The 15,292-nt window shown below is 46.7% G+C and overlaps 1 protein-coding gene across 2 annotated transcripts in view; it reads right to left on the bottom strand.

Annotated features, from left to right (window-relative positions):
* The window catches only part of Tmtc4 (Transmembrane O-mannosyltransferase targeting cadherins 4), a 92,156-nt gene that overhangs the window by 20,642 nt on the left and 56,222 nt on the right, over positions 1-15,292 (bottom strand). For both annotated transcript variants that reach the window (XM_075679657.1, XM_075679658.1), the window contains exon 13: positions 7,806-7,947. In XM_075679657.1, coding sequence (XP_075535772.1) covers positions 7,806-7,947 — 142 coding nt within the window. The remainder of the gene's footprint in view (positions 1-7,805; positions 7,948-15,292) is intronic.

Genomic DNA, 15,292 nt, shown 5'->3' with positions numbered 1-15,292 from the left:
AGTAAGTGCGGTAACGCATTTTTAACAAAAAACAAAGGATATGAGTAATAAAACAAATAAGTTGCAAAGAAAATACCATTTACCTTACATATGGATAAAGAGTTAAATAAATGGAAAATAATGTCCACAAAGTAAACATTGACAACACTGAGAACACTTGTGTAGCCATTAAATCAATCAATCAATAAATCAATGAATCAGTTTATTATTCATAACAAAATGGAATACAGTGCACCATATTTATACAGTTGGGCTCCCAGAACTCAAAGTGAGTTGTGGAAGGGGTCCCTATGATAGATAGTGTTATTTATATCTGTGTAACAAGATCACGTAGATGGATGCACACACAAAAAAAGAAAGGCAAAACGCTATACGGTACACAAAAGGAAACAAACCTTTTGTGAATTTCAGAACTGTACAGGAAATACTAGTGCAGTGAGTTTGAAAAATACTGAAAGGATGATGACGAAGTTATGTCTTTAGGAAGGGCATTCCAAAGACTGGCTGCAGTATATATAAAGGAAAATGTTCCATAATTTGTGCATGTATGTGAAACTGTTAACGAGGTAATAATGAGGATCGTGTTGGACACTGTGTTATGTGTTGATGAAATTGAACTGACAGACTTTGTATAATATTTTTCAGAAATTTGTACATAAGAGCTGCAATGCGAAAATGAGTGTGATTATGCAACATTAAAATATTTAATAGAAGATAAGCAAATGATATAGACTCAGTATGTTGGGAAAAAGTGATTATTCATAGAACTGTATTTTGAGCTACCTCAACTGGCTGTAATGTTGTCGGATGCACAAGTCCACAACTTGAAATACAGTATGACACATACGATTCGACAAAACTACGGTAAAGGATTAGAAGGGTTCATAGTGGAAATAGATGCTGCAGCTTATAAAGTATTGTTACCTTTATGTAAAGCTTCCTAGTTACCTCATGTGCAGTAGCCAACCGAATTTCTGTACCTGGAGGAGACCGAAAAATAGTCTGAATAAAAGAACAGTCCGAAAAACCCGTGAGTTGCAAAACCGAACTTTATTCCAGCTAAGCTAGACTGAAAAGCCGTGGATGGTTCCTTGTTTTAAATTCCTGCTTTTTGTAACGACGTCTGCTTGCACCTGTGCAAGCGTCACATTCTCATCATACACACTAGACAACAATGTTAAAGCATTGACAATGTCTTGCATTGATGGTTGCAGGTGGCCAAAGGTGTTGGAGTTCGAGTCGCTTTGCGGTGGTGCTGTCACCTGGCGCACGATCTCGTCGTACATAAGCTCCGCACACAACTCTATGTTGTTGTCGATTGCTGCAAACTCGTGAAAAGTAACAGCAGTGGGAAGGTCCACCCCACTGCTGCGCAAGTCGGCAATCACCTGCTCACCAGTGTCGATGTCTTTAGCGGTGCCATTTGTTTCTTTGGTCACAGGTTCTTCAGAGTTGCAAAATCCAGCATGCCTAAAAAAATCTGTAATCGTCGAACAGCCTTTCATGCATCCACTAGCATGCCACATGCCAAGAACAGGTTTAACGGAGTACGTCTTCGTGTTGTCAAAGCACATGAGTGTGCGGCCAAGTAAACGGGCCTAGTAGTGCACCTTGAGGTTTTTAATGACCCCTTGGTCCATCGGTCGGAGCACACTCATTGCATTCGGCGGCCAACCACATTTGCCCCGAACATGACAGTTTACCTCTTCTTACCAGGCTTCCCACCAGCGCAGGCCTCATTAGTAAAGGAAAGTGAATGGTCTGGCAGCATTTTGAAAATAGGCCTGTCTCATCACAATTAAAAATGTCTGCAGGAGCATACTCTTGTACTAGAGCCTTCAACTCACTTGTCCGGTAATCCATGACAGCAGATAGATCCATGGCACTGCTCTCCCCACAAACTTTCTAGAAAGAGACTCTGTGCCTTTTCTTAAGGGGGGATGAGGGGATCGGAACAAACTTTTTCATTTTTTAACTTAGAGTGATGAAATTTGGCATACAGGTTTGAAATAGCATCAAACAGACAGCTACAAAGTTTCACAATAATATCTTCATCAGTTTTTATTTTATCATTATTTATATATTGCTCACATGTTGCTTGCTCGTGGAAAGCCTAGCGTGACAGCAAAATGGGTTATGGGTCTGTAAATGTTTTTAATAGTTACTAAGAAGTATAGTCTAAGTCAAGATTCTCTTAATTTCTTTTTAAATTTCTCTGCTCTTCTTCTAAACGATATAGTATGCACCTTCTCTTTATGTTTAGAATGCATCATGCTCCAATTATTGTGTAATAAAAAATGGTGAGCCTAAATGGTAAATCTGAGACTGTCTTGACATAAGGCACACTTCAGCAATTGCAGCAAAACAAACAGGTTTAAAATCCGTGCTCCCATTGCCGTGCTATGCTTTCCACGAGCGAGGTGATAAGCCCAAAACAAACTTTTGAGAAAACAAGCCTCAAAGTTCCATACTGGCACACACTGTCTAGAATGCTCCTGCATTGTAAAATTTGGTGTCCTTGGCAGCAGGTGACTTATTAGCCCTCTGTCCTTTCAGAAGATGGACTTTGTGTGCCTTCTTCATTCGCTGGGAATCTTTCTCGACAGCCCGCTGAAGAGAGAGGGCACCAGGGCTCAGGCCCAATGTTGTGCACAGGTCTGAATAAGCTTTCAGACTGCCCGAGTTGTACCTTGAAATTGCCTCGTGCACTGCTGTTTCCACGGCAAACAGTGAGGCATGCTGGTCTTTTGATACTAGTGACCATATCACTGAATGGAGACTCTCAGCCGCGTTTTGAGTTTTGCCTCCTCTGCACCGGGCCAGCAACTGAGGGTCTGAGAGGCGCTGGTACACAGGCAGAAGCGCTTCAGCAACTTTAGCTGAAAGCTTGTACTTGTACTTGCTGGTGCTGGCTGCCCTTCTGCCTCAGCTTATCCGTGGTTGCACCAGCTAAGGGGGCCAGGGGGACACAGCTCATGATGGGGCTCATCATCTGTTGATGTGATGTGGTAGTACGTTGCCATTACTGCCCTTTGCATTTCCTCGACTTCTGAGTGGTTCCACAGAGCAAGGCCATAGTAGTTCGTCAGTTTTTTGATGAGCTGCTGTGTCAGGCCCCCCTTTCCACCTAGTGGCTCTCCTTTCTTTGCCTTGGCTACCAAAGAGCGAAGTGCAGCCCCCATTCGTTTTTTCACATGATTTATGCAGTCCTCTTTAGATAGCTGCACAAAACCATAAACTTCTTCATCACATAGAGTGCGAAACATGCGGCTGTCCCTATCACAAACTATGTTTGTGTAACGTAAATCATTTCTGCTCAAGGAGTGCCTGAAGAGCTGTAGTGCAGCCTCAACCTCCATTCTTCCAGAATTCACATCAGTGTTTTTCTGGCACTGGTGTTGCTGCTTCCATTCAGCATAGTTGGGGTCACTTTCTGCTGGCTGTCGGCTGCACCCAAGGCAGAAGTTGGACAGAACTATGCAGTCCAACACAAGCCCTGTATGGAATTCAATTATACAGCCTACGCCGGTATGGGAGCTGTGGCCGCGTGTCGACCATGTGCCATCATACACTACAGTGATGTTCTTTGAAAATGTAGTCTCCATTTCAGTGTAAACCTTTTTCACTGCCTCTACAGCATCTGTAAAGATGTTGTTTGCAGCTGCCGCTGCGGCAGGCTTGAAAGTCTTTTTGAGGTGCCTATCATATGTTTTGTGGTGTAACCCACGATGCGAGACATTCATGGTGGCCCAGAAGATTAAGAGCAGTTGGTCCTTTCCCAATGCTCTTTATTGCTTGTATAGCTCTGATGTTGACCTCAAAAGCTCTAGAGCCGCTCTTACTTTGTGAGGAACACTCAGACTGTAGGGTACTACCACAGGAAATGCATGAAAGTACCATCTTCACAGCTAGCCCCAGTTCAGTCTCGCGGTGCACTGCTAGGCCGGGCTGCTGACAAGTTGGGCAAAGCGGGGAACCAATCAGCGAGTTCAAAGCAGCAACTTGAACAAGCATAAACTCCTCTTCTGGAGGTGCGGCAATGGCATTTTCCTGTGAGCCAGTCAGCCCGAACTTGCGCTCCGTTGCTGAAACTGCGCGAAGCGATTCGTGAACTCTCGATGCTTGCAGTTTTGCAGTTTCCGCGGACACAAATCGTGTTTTCAGGTGAGCTTGAATAGTGCGACGTTCACTGGGCGAACAGTCAACACTGTGACGAGCGGCAAGGACGGCCGCAGCGGCATCCGCGGCAGCGAGCGTGCGCCCGCGTTTCAGCTCCGTCAAAGCGCCAGAACTCATAGATGGCATGGGACTGCCTTCACTGGCGTTTGTTGGCTGCGGAGACATCTCGGCGTTGAACGACTCACCGCGGAAGCGCGTCTCCGATGCTCTGCAGTCGGGCGCGGCTATGACCGCTGCAAGCCCACTCCGTAATCTGTGCTGGACGAACTTGCGACAGGACGCTCGCGTGTGGCGGGACGCTCGCGTACACCGAGACTCACTGGCATGTCGATCATCACCGGTGAAGTAACACTGCGCCCGCGCTTCGACAGCAAAAGATCATGGTTCGTCTCACTATCGCTGGCTGGTGCTCGACTCGGCGCAAGATCTCGCAGCACGTTGGGCGAGAGATCGCACAGCACGTTGGGCGTGTACTCCGCCGATTCTGAACGGACGCTCGGCTCGGCTGAACCACCTGCTGACAATCGCCGCTTCTTCCTTGCTGTGACGGGCTTGCGTTTCCGCTTCCCGTAGGCATGCTTCGTCCGGAACTTCTTTTCGAATGTGCGCAGATCCATTGCACGTGGTCGAAGTCCTCGAAACACAAGAGAAGGAAAGGCCAGAAAGGCTTCCCAGCAGCGGACAAAAGCAGACGCTCCTTGCGCTCCTTGCCTCAGTTGCCATTATGGCGCGGCGTCGGCCAATGAGGAGGCGCCTTACAACGAGCCGCGGCGCAGAGCCAATCGGGGCGCGGCAGCCATTGGCTGCTCCGTGCTGCCACCCTCCTGTTTTTCTTTTTTTGTGCGCTTGCTGGCTGGCAGGGGAGGAAGGGAAGGGCTGGGACAAAGAGTCAAAGAGTCGGGCTTTCCAACGATACCAAAATGGCGGCGCTCCGTGGCGGGAAAGCCGAGCAGTCGCGCCTTGAACTTCGCGGCTTTTTCGAGATTTCGGGCAGATGTGTGGACGCTGGCACCGACAAATATATTTATTTTCAGTGCTTAGAGTTTGTTTTTCGGTGAAATATTTCAGTACAAGATAGAAATGATGCTGTAGATTCTGAAAAGCGTGCTCGCGATCTGATCCCCGCTTCCCCCCTTAAACCCATGGATCCACCCATTGGTGAACTTGAAGTCCTGAATGCCCATTTTTAAAGCGAGCATCTCGGATTTCTGCTTGAGCATGTTGCCCAAAATGGGGAGGTTCTTTGCTAGGACTCCTTTCAACCACAGCTGCATGGCCTCTTCAAGCTCCGGATGTTGTCCTTTCCGGTCATTCTTTTTTTTTTAGTTTTGCAGTGTGACTGGTCGACTGCAGGCAAGATCTTTTCTTTGTTTTTCATGTAATCAGACAAGGTCTGTTTGGAGATACTAAACTCCTTCATGACATCGACTTGGGTCCGTCCTTGCTCGATAAGCCTGGTGATGGTGGCCTTCTTGTCCAGCACCATGGTCGAATATTTTTCATGCTTCTTCGACACATTCACCGGAGGCGTGTGAAGAGCAGGGGCCATGGCATCGAAAACACGATGGCGTTGCGCTGAATGAACGGCCACAACACACTGAAATAGCGATGATATATTGTACGGCGGCTAGTGATGGCAGGTGATGATTTCAATTGCACTGTACTGGATAAAAGCCAGCGGATCATTGCTGGACGAAAACGTGCGTGACACCACCTAGGACATTGAGGCAAAACTGATGATGATGGTGGTTATCTTGAATGTCAGCTGGCGTTCATAGGTGGTGTCCAAAACTGGCTGCACATTACCAGTTTCTGGCTCTCAAAATTGCTTCCACTGCAGGCTACAGGCAAAAGCATGACCTTTAAGATCGGCGTGCCTTACAAAAGGCGCCACCATTGCCGCGTAGATTTGGATGCCTCCTATACTTGCTAATCAAATTACTATACCATTCCAAGCCACTTCATGTTTGATCCGAAGCTAGTCAGGTGGCTCAAGATTCCAAATGGCAACCTCCCCGACTCACAGGGCTGGTCCGTCACAGCAAATTTTGTCCAGAAAATCGAACTTCTGGCTTTATGTTGTCCGAAAAATTGGTCGCAAAAATGCATTAGCTCTATGGGAACCCTGATGGTGCATTTATGAAGTCCGAAAGTTCAAAGTATGAAGTTCAAAAAATCAGACGGCTACTGTACATGATAGTGCCACGTTAGACGTTCGTCTATCACTAATCCTATGAATTTTGTATGACTGCCTAACTTTTCGGAGAGCAACCCCATTGAAGAGCTACTCGCCATCTTCACTAAGCAGCGTGGTTTAAGCAGAAAAAAACATAAAACTGTTTTTAGTAACATTTGGAATCAACGCATTTCTGTGTAACCAGTAAGAGAGCCAGTTGAGTGTGATTAGCTTTTTTGTATAAATCTTTCTCATCCTCAGCCGCTATGAACAGATATGTGTCATCTGCGCATGGGACAGATTCTCTCCAGTATGTACAATGGGAGATCATTTATGAATAGAATGAACAAGAAAGGACCTAACATAGACCACTGTGGGAAACCTGTATTAATGTTTTTTTTTACCAGAACTTCATCCAGTGATGCAGACGTACTGTTGCCTATTTATCGGATAGCTTTCTATGAACTATTTAGGAGTGCCATGAATACTGTAGCCTTCTAATTTAGACAGCACTTTCTTGCAATTGATTACATCGAATGTTTTTATCAGGTCAATAAATATCCCCATTGTGAGGAGCCTATTTTCAATATTATGCCTAATTTTTTCAGTCAAGGTCAGCAAGGCTAGTTCTGCACTTTTCACTTTCATGTCATATTTGTACTTGATAAAATTTAGTTGTTTTCAAAATAAAGTCTAATTCCCCCGTTTAAGTAGTACCTAGTTTCTCGATTATCTTGGATAGAGGCAAAAGCAATGTGATGGGCCAGTAATTTCCGACTAGTAGTTTGTTGTTCTTTTTAAATAGCAGTATTATTTTGCCAAGCTTCAAAGGTATTGGAAAGGCACCAGATAATAATGCTGTATTTGTTATGTCTGCTAAAGGATCAGCAATAAAATTCACTGACTGTTTCAACAAGGCTACAGGTAAGTCATCACGTCCTACACAATTTGTGTTGTTTAATGAAAGCACAGCACTACGAACCTCAGCAGGATCAGTAGGAGCCATATAAGAGGAGCTGCAGTGATGGTTTATTATGGGTAAATCATGAGGGTGCTCAAAGTTCGCAGGCTGTTGTTCTGAGGTAAGATCTGCAGTAACCCCAGTCTATAAGGACAGAGCTTAAGTTTCTTATGTAGATTATTCTTATGATTTATTGATTTTAAAAGGCCTTGTGTAATCCACGGCTTTCTCTTCAAACCTTTTCTACTGTAGGATATCGTAGAATAAGAACTGCTCATGTGACCTATATTAAGAAAAGCTTGAAAATTTTCATCAGCGGTAGTGACATTATAAACACTGTCCCATGTTTCTAATCCTAATTTCGATGTTATGGTTTTGTAGTCATACACTTTGTGGATATATATTTCATTCTTAGCAGGGAATGACAAAGTAGGCACAGTAAATATGGGCATATGGTCTAACCTTGTTACACCCACTTTCAGTACTCACCAGGTTTCCAAGATTGTAGTAGCAGTCTGGATACTTGGTTCTGTGGTTTATGGCAGTTCGGTAGCTCTGCTCAGCATCATCCAGTAGGCCTAAACTGCTCTGAACAATGCCTAGGTTCATCCAGGCAGCTGCAAAATCTGGCCTGCATGGCAAGGGGACCATCCTTGTCATTTGGCTCACACAACTAAGGTAGCAAGGCATCAGAGTAGGGAAATGTACAACAGAGATATAAATGGAGTAGAAGAATAACCTGGCCATGCAGCAAGACTGACTGATTTGTGAAGTTAAACATCCCAAGGCAACAGTGGAGATATCAGAGCTGCCTCAGCGGAAGGCTCCTGATTAATTTTCACCACCTAGAGTTTTTAGAGGTGGGCAAATATATAAACTTTTGCGAATATGAATGAAATGCAAATAGTAATTGTATTCAATATCAAATTTGAATATTGAATAGTCAAATGCAGATGTATCTATTTACAGCAGGAAGAGTTTCTTCAGAATCATTAGGTACTATGCCTGTACTGACTAGCACAAAAAAAAAGATAAACTATCAGGGACAGAGGATAAGTTTTAAAGACAAAATCACTAATTGTCATGAGAAAATATTCACTGACAATTATGATACTCCTTAATGCAAATATTGAGCACAGCTGTTTAGGTCTTTTGAATTCATATACTGTGGCAAAGAATTTGATGCTGAATGACAGGGTCCTCTTGGCGGCGGCTCTGAGCCTCTGCTCGGGCAGCTCGTTTAGCAGCACCAGCAGGCGAAGCATTTCCATCAGTTGTGACATTCAATGTTCAGAAAGAAAGCATGAACACGGGAACACATGGCTCGCACGGAGTGCATTCTCTAGTGGCAGTGGCAAATGAAAAAGCGTATGCACACTAGGTCCAAAGCCCACGCCAGTGCTTTGTTTCCATATATGGTGTCGGTGCATGCGCTTGCCGCATGCCTAGTCGCCGCCAGCACTCCCCTTTCCTTCTCACCCTTTCGCAGTAATCTCCTCCTCTGTTTTCCTCCTCATGCTTCCACTGCACCCTCCTTGTCTGCTTTCCTCCTGTCACCCTCTTTGTAATCGCAGTCTTTTATCTTCCACTGCGTTCCACACTCGCTCTTTCATCCTTCACTGTGCTTGTACGCTCGATTATGAGAAACGCTGACACTGAAGCTCAACGCAGCAACGGGCGCCCAAGAGCTGTGCTCTAAAAAACTGCTTGAAAATCTTTAGAGCCTGGTTTCAGACAAGCTTTCAAAAAATGAGTGGCTGCTGCACGATTAGCTTTACAAAAATGCCAAATAAATGTTTGTTGAAAAAAGATCAGAAGTTGCGGAACAAGAAGAAAAGAAAGCTGGGGAGGGACTTGTGTCTTAGACACATGTAAAAGAGCCCCTGGCAAAAAATAAAATATGTTACTGGTTGCAGCATAAAATATAGAACTGCTGCATGATTACACTGCCAAAAACACTAAATGACACACTACAAGCAAAAATACATGCTGTCACGTAGGCTAACACCACAGAGCCAAAATCAAACCTTGCACAACAGATTCTGTTTCTGCATTACTTGGAAAAGTATTGTGGTCTCACTTCTGATTAAGAGCGACATACATAGTTTAGCAGACAGTGAACAGTAACCAGATTGTAAAAGTCAGTTGTTGCGAAATATTCAGTCAGTTTCGATTATTCAAAAATACCGAATATTAGTTCTTTTACGAATACGAATAGTTGGTCAGTAGTACTTCCACTATTTACCCATCCTTAGTTCTTTAATGTGCACCCATATCCTGCTTTTTGCCACCATCTAAATGTGGCTGCAGGAGCCAGGAAATGAACTCGTGACTTTAAGCTTAGCAGCAGAACCAGGTTGCAATAATGGAAAAATTGGCCTCTGACAAAGAGGATGTGCACAAAATTTGTTTCAAGCCCCCCTGACAAATTCTGGCTTCATATCCCCGAAATACATACTACAGTCAACGACCGATCTTCTGGACGTCGCCACGAATCCCATGAGTTGATGTATAAGAATGTCTGAAATTTTGTATGCAAAAGCTCTTCGCCGTCTGATTTTCCGGAATTTTTGCCATGACCGCAGGTCCGAAATGGCATCAATCGAAGCCACCACCGCCGCCATTTTGATTTCCTGCTGCCTTGGAACAGCGCACTCGCACTTAGATCTCCTGGCAGCCGTAGCCACCTAAATTAACTTCATCAATTAAATTATGGGGTTTTATGTGCCAAAACCACGATCTGATTATAAGGCGTGAAGCAGTGGGAGACTTCGGAAATTTGGACCACCTGGGGTTCCTTAACGTGCACTTAAATCTAAGTACACGGGTGTTTTCGTATTGGCCCTATCGAAATGCGGCCGCCGCGGCCGGGATTCGATTCCGCGACCTTGTGCTTGGCCACATGCGGCAACGTTAGGCCTAGCTGCTTCAACGTTCGCTACAAAGCTTTTTGCTGTTCAGTGCTGTGTTTTTCATTGAAAGAATTCGCCGCTGTCAGCAATGGCACAGACTCCGCCTTTGTAATCCTCGCCGATGGCGAGACGCGCGGAAAGCACGGCTTGCGGCATAACTCCTAGTCCCAAAAGTCAGCTTCGCCGCAATACAGCAATGTTACTCGGTGAAGCACACTAAGAGCGGAAAGGGCCAACTGTCATGGTTCACGATATCTATTCTTAAGTTATGCACACGTACACCCACCACCTCCTGTGACAGTATGAGCACCGGTACGCCTAATGTGTGTATCAGCAGGCCTCCAAAGCCATTTCAGACGTGCCTATGGCAATTTGAGCCCTTCGGAGCTGTAGAAGGCATGCATTATTTTTTTCAAACTGCCCAACTTTTCGGACGTTGACTTATATGTGTTCGCACAAAGCGCACAGTATTACAGCCATCTTCGCGAGTTATTCTTTGGTGCACACCCACATCTCATTATCTTGGAGGCCCACGAAGGTTATCAGGACCATTGTGCAGCAACACCTCCAACACGTTTTGATACTCACCTCTTCCCATTCCCCTGCTACGTCACACACCCATCCAAACACCAGCAAGAATTTCATTGTGTGCATTGTTTTCAACGCGTACCCATGGCTTTGAATGAATTTCATTTACCAGAAACCTTGCCGCACCTCGAATGTTGTCTGTGCTCTGTTCCTTATTATTCGTATCGCCACAGTTTATCTAGGATGGTGTGTGTTCTCACAAAGTCGTCAGTATTAGCCGTTATTGCTCTTGCAAAAGATGTGCCTGCTGTACTCGAGCCTTCACGAACGTTGTCATAACTTCAATAGCAAGAAGGGCCCATCATAAGCAGATTAAACCCATCTCACGAAAGCTTTACTTGTATAGTACACACTCAAACCGAAATGAGTACCACCATGTTCAGGATTGTACAATGATGCACATACAATGGAAGAAATCGAGCAGTGTGGTTCACTTCAAAAATCATCACAAAAATGGTTGACTAAGCAGCTATTATTTGCCTCCCTAAACAACGGTCATGCTATTGAAGGCTGCAGCAGGGATTGCACTTCCAGTGGTTTATGTGTTGGGCGGATAAACGACTCTTCGAACAGTAGCACTAATGATGAACTGTAGCAGTGTGGTTCACTTCAAGAATGGTTCACTAAGCAGTTATTATTGCCTCCCTTTTTGGGCACAAGACCCTCGCCTTGTCTTATGCCCGTGTCACACACGCATCAGTGAACTCCTTTTGACTCCTTCATCTTTATCTCAAGAGAGATTCACTTATCAGTGAACTCCTTTTGACTCCTTCATCTTTATCTCAAGAGAGATTCACTTGTTGTAACATGGGAACCCTTGCCAAGAGAGTTTAATGAAGCTTTCATAGAAAGTAGGTCGGCAATCTCCATAGAAGGCTGAAGGGAGTAGTGTCGTTCCCACAGTGCTTGAGGTAAAGAAAAGTGAGTTTGATTTTACAGTGAAACTGTTTACCTCTATGCATCCCCCGCATGCATTCCCAGAGGGGGTACCCCGGGCATCTTGCATTTGTATTGTGGACAGGAATGCACGCGCAGCCAACCATTTGGGGGAGAGGGACAAAGAGTGGTGATGGCACTTGTGCACACGGCTTGCACTTCTGTGGTTATAACGTCACGCACATCAGAGGTATCGGCACTACTAGAATGGAGATGGGCAGGGGAGAAGGGTAAAGAATGTACTGACAGCACTACAGCAAGAAGACGGGCAGGGAGAGATGGGGAAAGAGTGTGGCGATGCCGCCTGTGCACGTGGCCTGTGCTTCTGTGGTTTTAACGTCACATGCGTCGGAGGTGTCGGAACGGCTGCAGCAGTGGTTACGGCAGATGCGTTGGAGGTGTGGTGACCACGGCAGTGCTTGTTTTGGTGTAGTGTGATGCCGTATGAAAAAAATGTGATTTCATAATGTATGCAGCCCATGTATGCAGTCCATGTTTGCAGACTAAGCAGCTTCCCTGGTAATTCGTTCCCATATGAATGTGCTTGCAGCTCCATGATTCTTCTTGTTTGTCATAAGCTTACCCTTGCTTGTAAATATAACAATTTTGGTTCCATAAACAGTTCAAGCACTGCTTGATCTCACTTATGCTTGCTGCTTCCCTCCTCTTAATACAGAGCACCCTTTGATTCTGTACACAAGCACCAACTTTCTCTTGATCACTGCGAGGTTTACTGCATATATTGTCATGTAGTAGTGACGGTGAAGAAGGCAGCAAAACTGTGATTAACGAATTTTATTGGGCAAACTTGTGCCTTCAAAAGCAGGCTACACTGAAAGAACGAAGATAGCGGCGGACAAACTCGGCAATCATCGAAAATTTGATCAGCGAGTCAAGCACGTCGGCTTTTATACATCAGTTGTCGAATGTTCCAGAGTGATTGCTGGGACCCGCATGTCTTCCACAAAGTTCTACATTATTTGCGTTGTGCGCACATGCAATCCGATTACACAAGGTTCGGTCACAGACAGCAGATGGAACCACCGATAACATTCCAGAAACTTCGGATACATGCTTGGCGTGTCCTGTGCTGTGCGATAACATTTGTTAGGTGGTAAAACATGGTCGCACGCTAAAGATAAACAAGTACACGTGTCAATATCATGTCATGTCCCTCATCATGCTAGGCACCTGTGTGAAGAATGTCCAGTCTAGAACTTGTACAGAGTCCATAGCAAGGAAAGATTGTGAGATTACCAGCACAATATTTACAGTGTGGAGGCACACGATCACAGCAAGAACAGAAAATGTCGGTAGCCACATCGCACTGTACACAAAAACACATGTACGCACAAGGTTGCCAGTATTGCCATGTTTAGCGAGTGCACTTTACTTTTTAGAGTCGAACGGAAAAAGAAAGATACGTGGCGCCACTCTGGTTATCTGGCTGCATATCGTGCTCCGTTTTCACCTGTCCTTGGCCCGGTCCAGGGCCTTGCCCGCCCTTGGGTCTACTCTTCATCTTTTCACGAAGACTTCCGCCACAAGTGGCCACCATACGACTCCCGGTCCGACGCCAGGCTGGCCCTCCAGGCCCCTCCAAATCTACGAAGCGGCGCGGCGCCGCGCTAACCCTAACTCGCCGCGCCTGCACCTCTGAAATGCAGCGTCTCACGAAGACCCGGCAGCCGACAGCAACCAATGCCCCGCTGGCCTCCTCTTCTACCGCCGCTGGTGCCACTGTGCCTACTCTGTCAACGCTGAATGTTACCAGCGACGTGACTAATTCTAAGCCAGCAGCCCTGCCTCAATCGGCCGCGTTCCTGCACTCCGCGCACACCACCGTGCATATTCCAGCCACGTTCGACGCTGTGAGCAACGCTGAGAGCTCTGACTCGACCGCCGGGTCGCAGTTGGCGTTCGTCGCCTCAATGTCTCCTATGACCAAGCTCCACGCTGTCAGCGACGCCAAGAGTCTCGTACCACTAAATGTGTCGCAGCCAGCAGCGTTCACCGTCGCCGCCGCGGATGCCGCCGCGTCTATTCCAGCCACATTGGCGCCTGTTGTAAAGAGCTGCAATCAGACATCAGAATCGCAGCTGAACGCGCTTGTTGCAGCCGTTCCCACTGGATCCACCACTTCTGCCGTGCTGGACAGTGCAAACTCTATGCCCGCCGATGTCATTCCCAATGTTTCGAGATGTGTTTCTGTCGCCCCTACCTCCTTGACCACCGTGTATCCGGCTGACGACTCGTCGGCGGAGATGGATTTCACGTCGTCCCCAGACAACGACCATAGTACGCCATCATTAGAAAGCGACTGGAGCACCGTCAGTACCAGCCGTAAACCTGCCTCCGCCGCCCGCCCTCGCACCGAGCTCATCTCAGTTGGGATCCAACTTCCGCCCGGTACCCTCACTCCCAAGCTGCCTCTTTACGACTTGCTTGCCGCCATCATCTCCGCCGCACATCTCTCCTCCAAAACCAGCGCAGAGATCACCCTTCAGGCCAAGCCAGCTCAGAGCCTTGTATTTCTGAAAACACACTCCCCTCTCACCGCCCAACTCCTACTTTCTCTCACGCATCTTCAGCTCCATGGTAAGCCAATCACCGTCAAAACATATGCCCCCAATCCTCCCATTTCCTGCCTCGGCGTCATTCATAACGTCGGTGGTCACTTTACTCCTTTTCAGCTCATGCATGACCTTGAATCATACACGACTGATATTCTCGCTGCTCGTATGATGAGCAGCACAGAATCAGTGCTCATAACCTTCGCTGGCACCGTCATACCCCCACTTCATATATTTTAAATGCGTCGCTTTCCGATGCCGCCCTCATAAGCCTAAGCCCCCCACATGCACCCGTTGTCTTGCTCTGGGACACCGTGCTCACCAATGCCCTCAGCACAACGTTCAGGCCAAGTGCCGCCGCTGTGCTGCTCCCCTACCCGCAGATCCTACCGCTCACGCGTGTGCCCAACCATGATGCATTCATTGCCAAGTAAACACACATCCCTCTCTCGACCCCACCTGCCCCTTCCTCCTCGCTAAACAACGCGAGTGTGCCAAAGCCGCGTTTCTCCGTCGCACAGCTTTGCGCAGGGCCATGCAGCCCACCCCTTCTTCCGCCTCTTTCACTAATCATGCATCTCCTTCAACTCAAGCTCCATCACCTCCAGGCTCCTACGCCGCTACAGTGAAAGGGCCCTCGGTGCAAGCATCCCTGATTGACGAGAACCGCTCCTTCGATCTCCGGCTCACAATGCTTGAGCGTCACCAGCGCGAACAACAGCGCATCTCCCCAAGATTTACGACAGCAAATCCACGCATTGACACAAACCCTAAAGACAACCACCTCCTCTCTTACATCCCAGCTTACCAAGCTAAATGAGCACCTTGCCACGTTCATCACCCCGTCCCCTAACGCCCAGGTCGCCCCATTGGCTGACCTGGTAGAAACCACCACCACCGCACACCACACTCGCTTGCTTCAGCTCGAAACTTCGATTGTCCAGATCCTCACCACCCTCCAAACTCA

Source organism: Dermacentor variabilis, chromosome 2 (assembly GCF_050947875.1).
Source record: "Dermacentor variabilis isolate Ectoservices chromosome 2, ASM5094787v1, whole genome shotgun sequence".
NCBI lineage: Eukaryota > Metazoa > Arthropoda > Arachnida > Ixodida > Ixodidae > Dermacentor > Dermacentor variabilis.
Note: the sequence above shows the minus strand (reverse complement) of the source record. Positions and strands in the feature narration are given on the sequence as shown.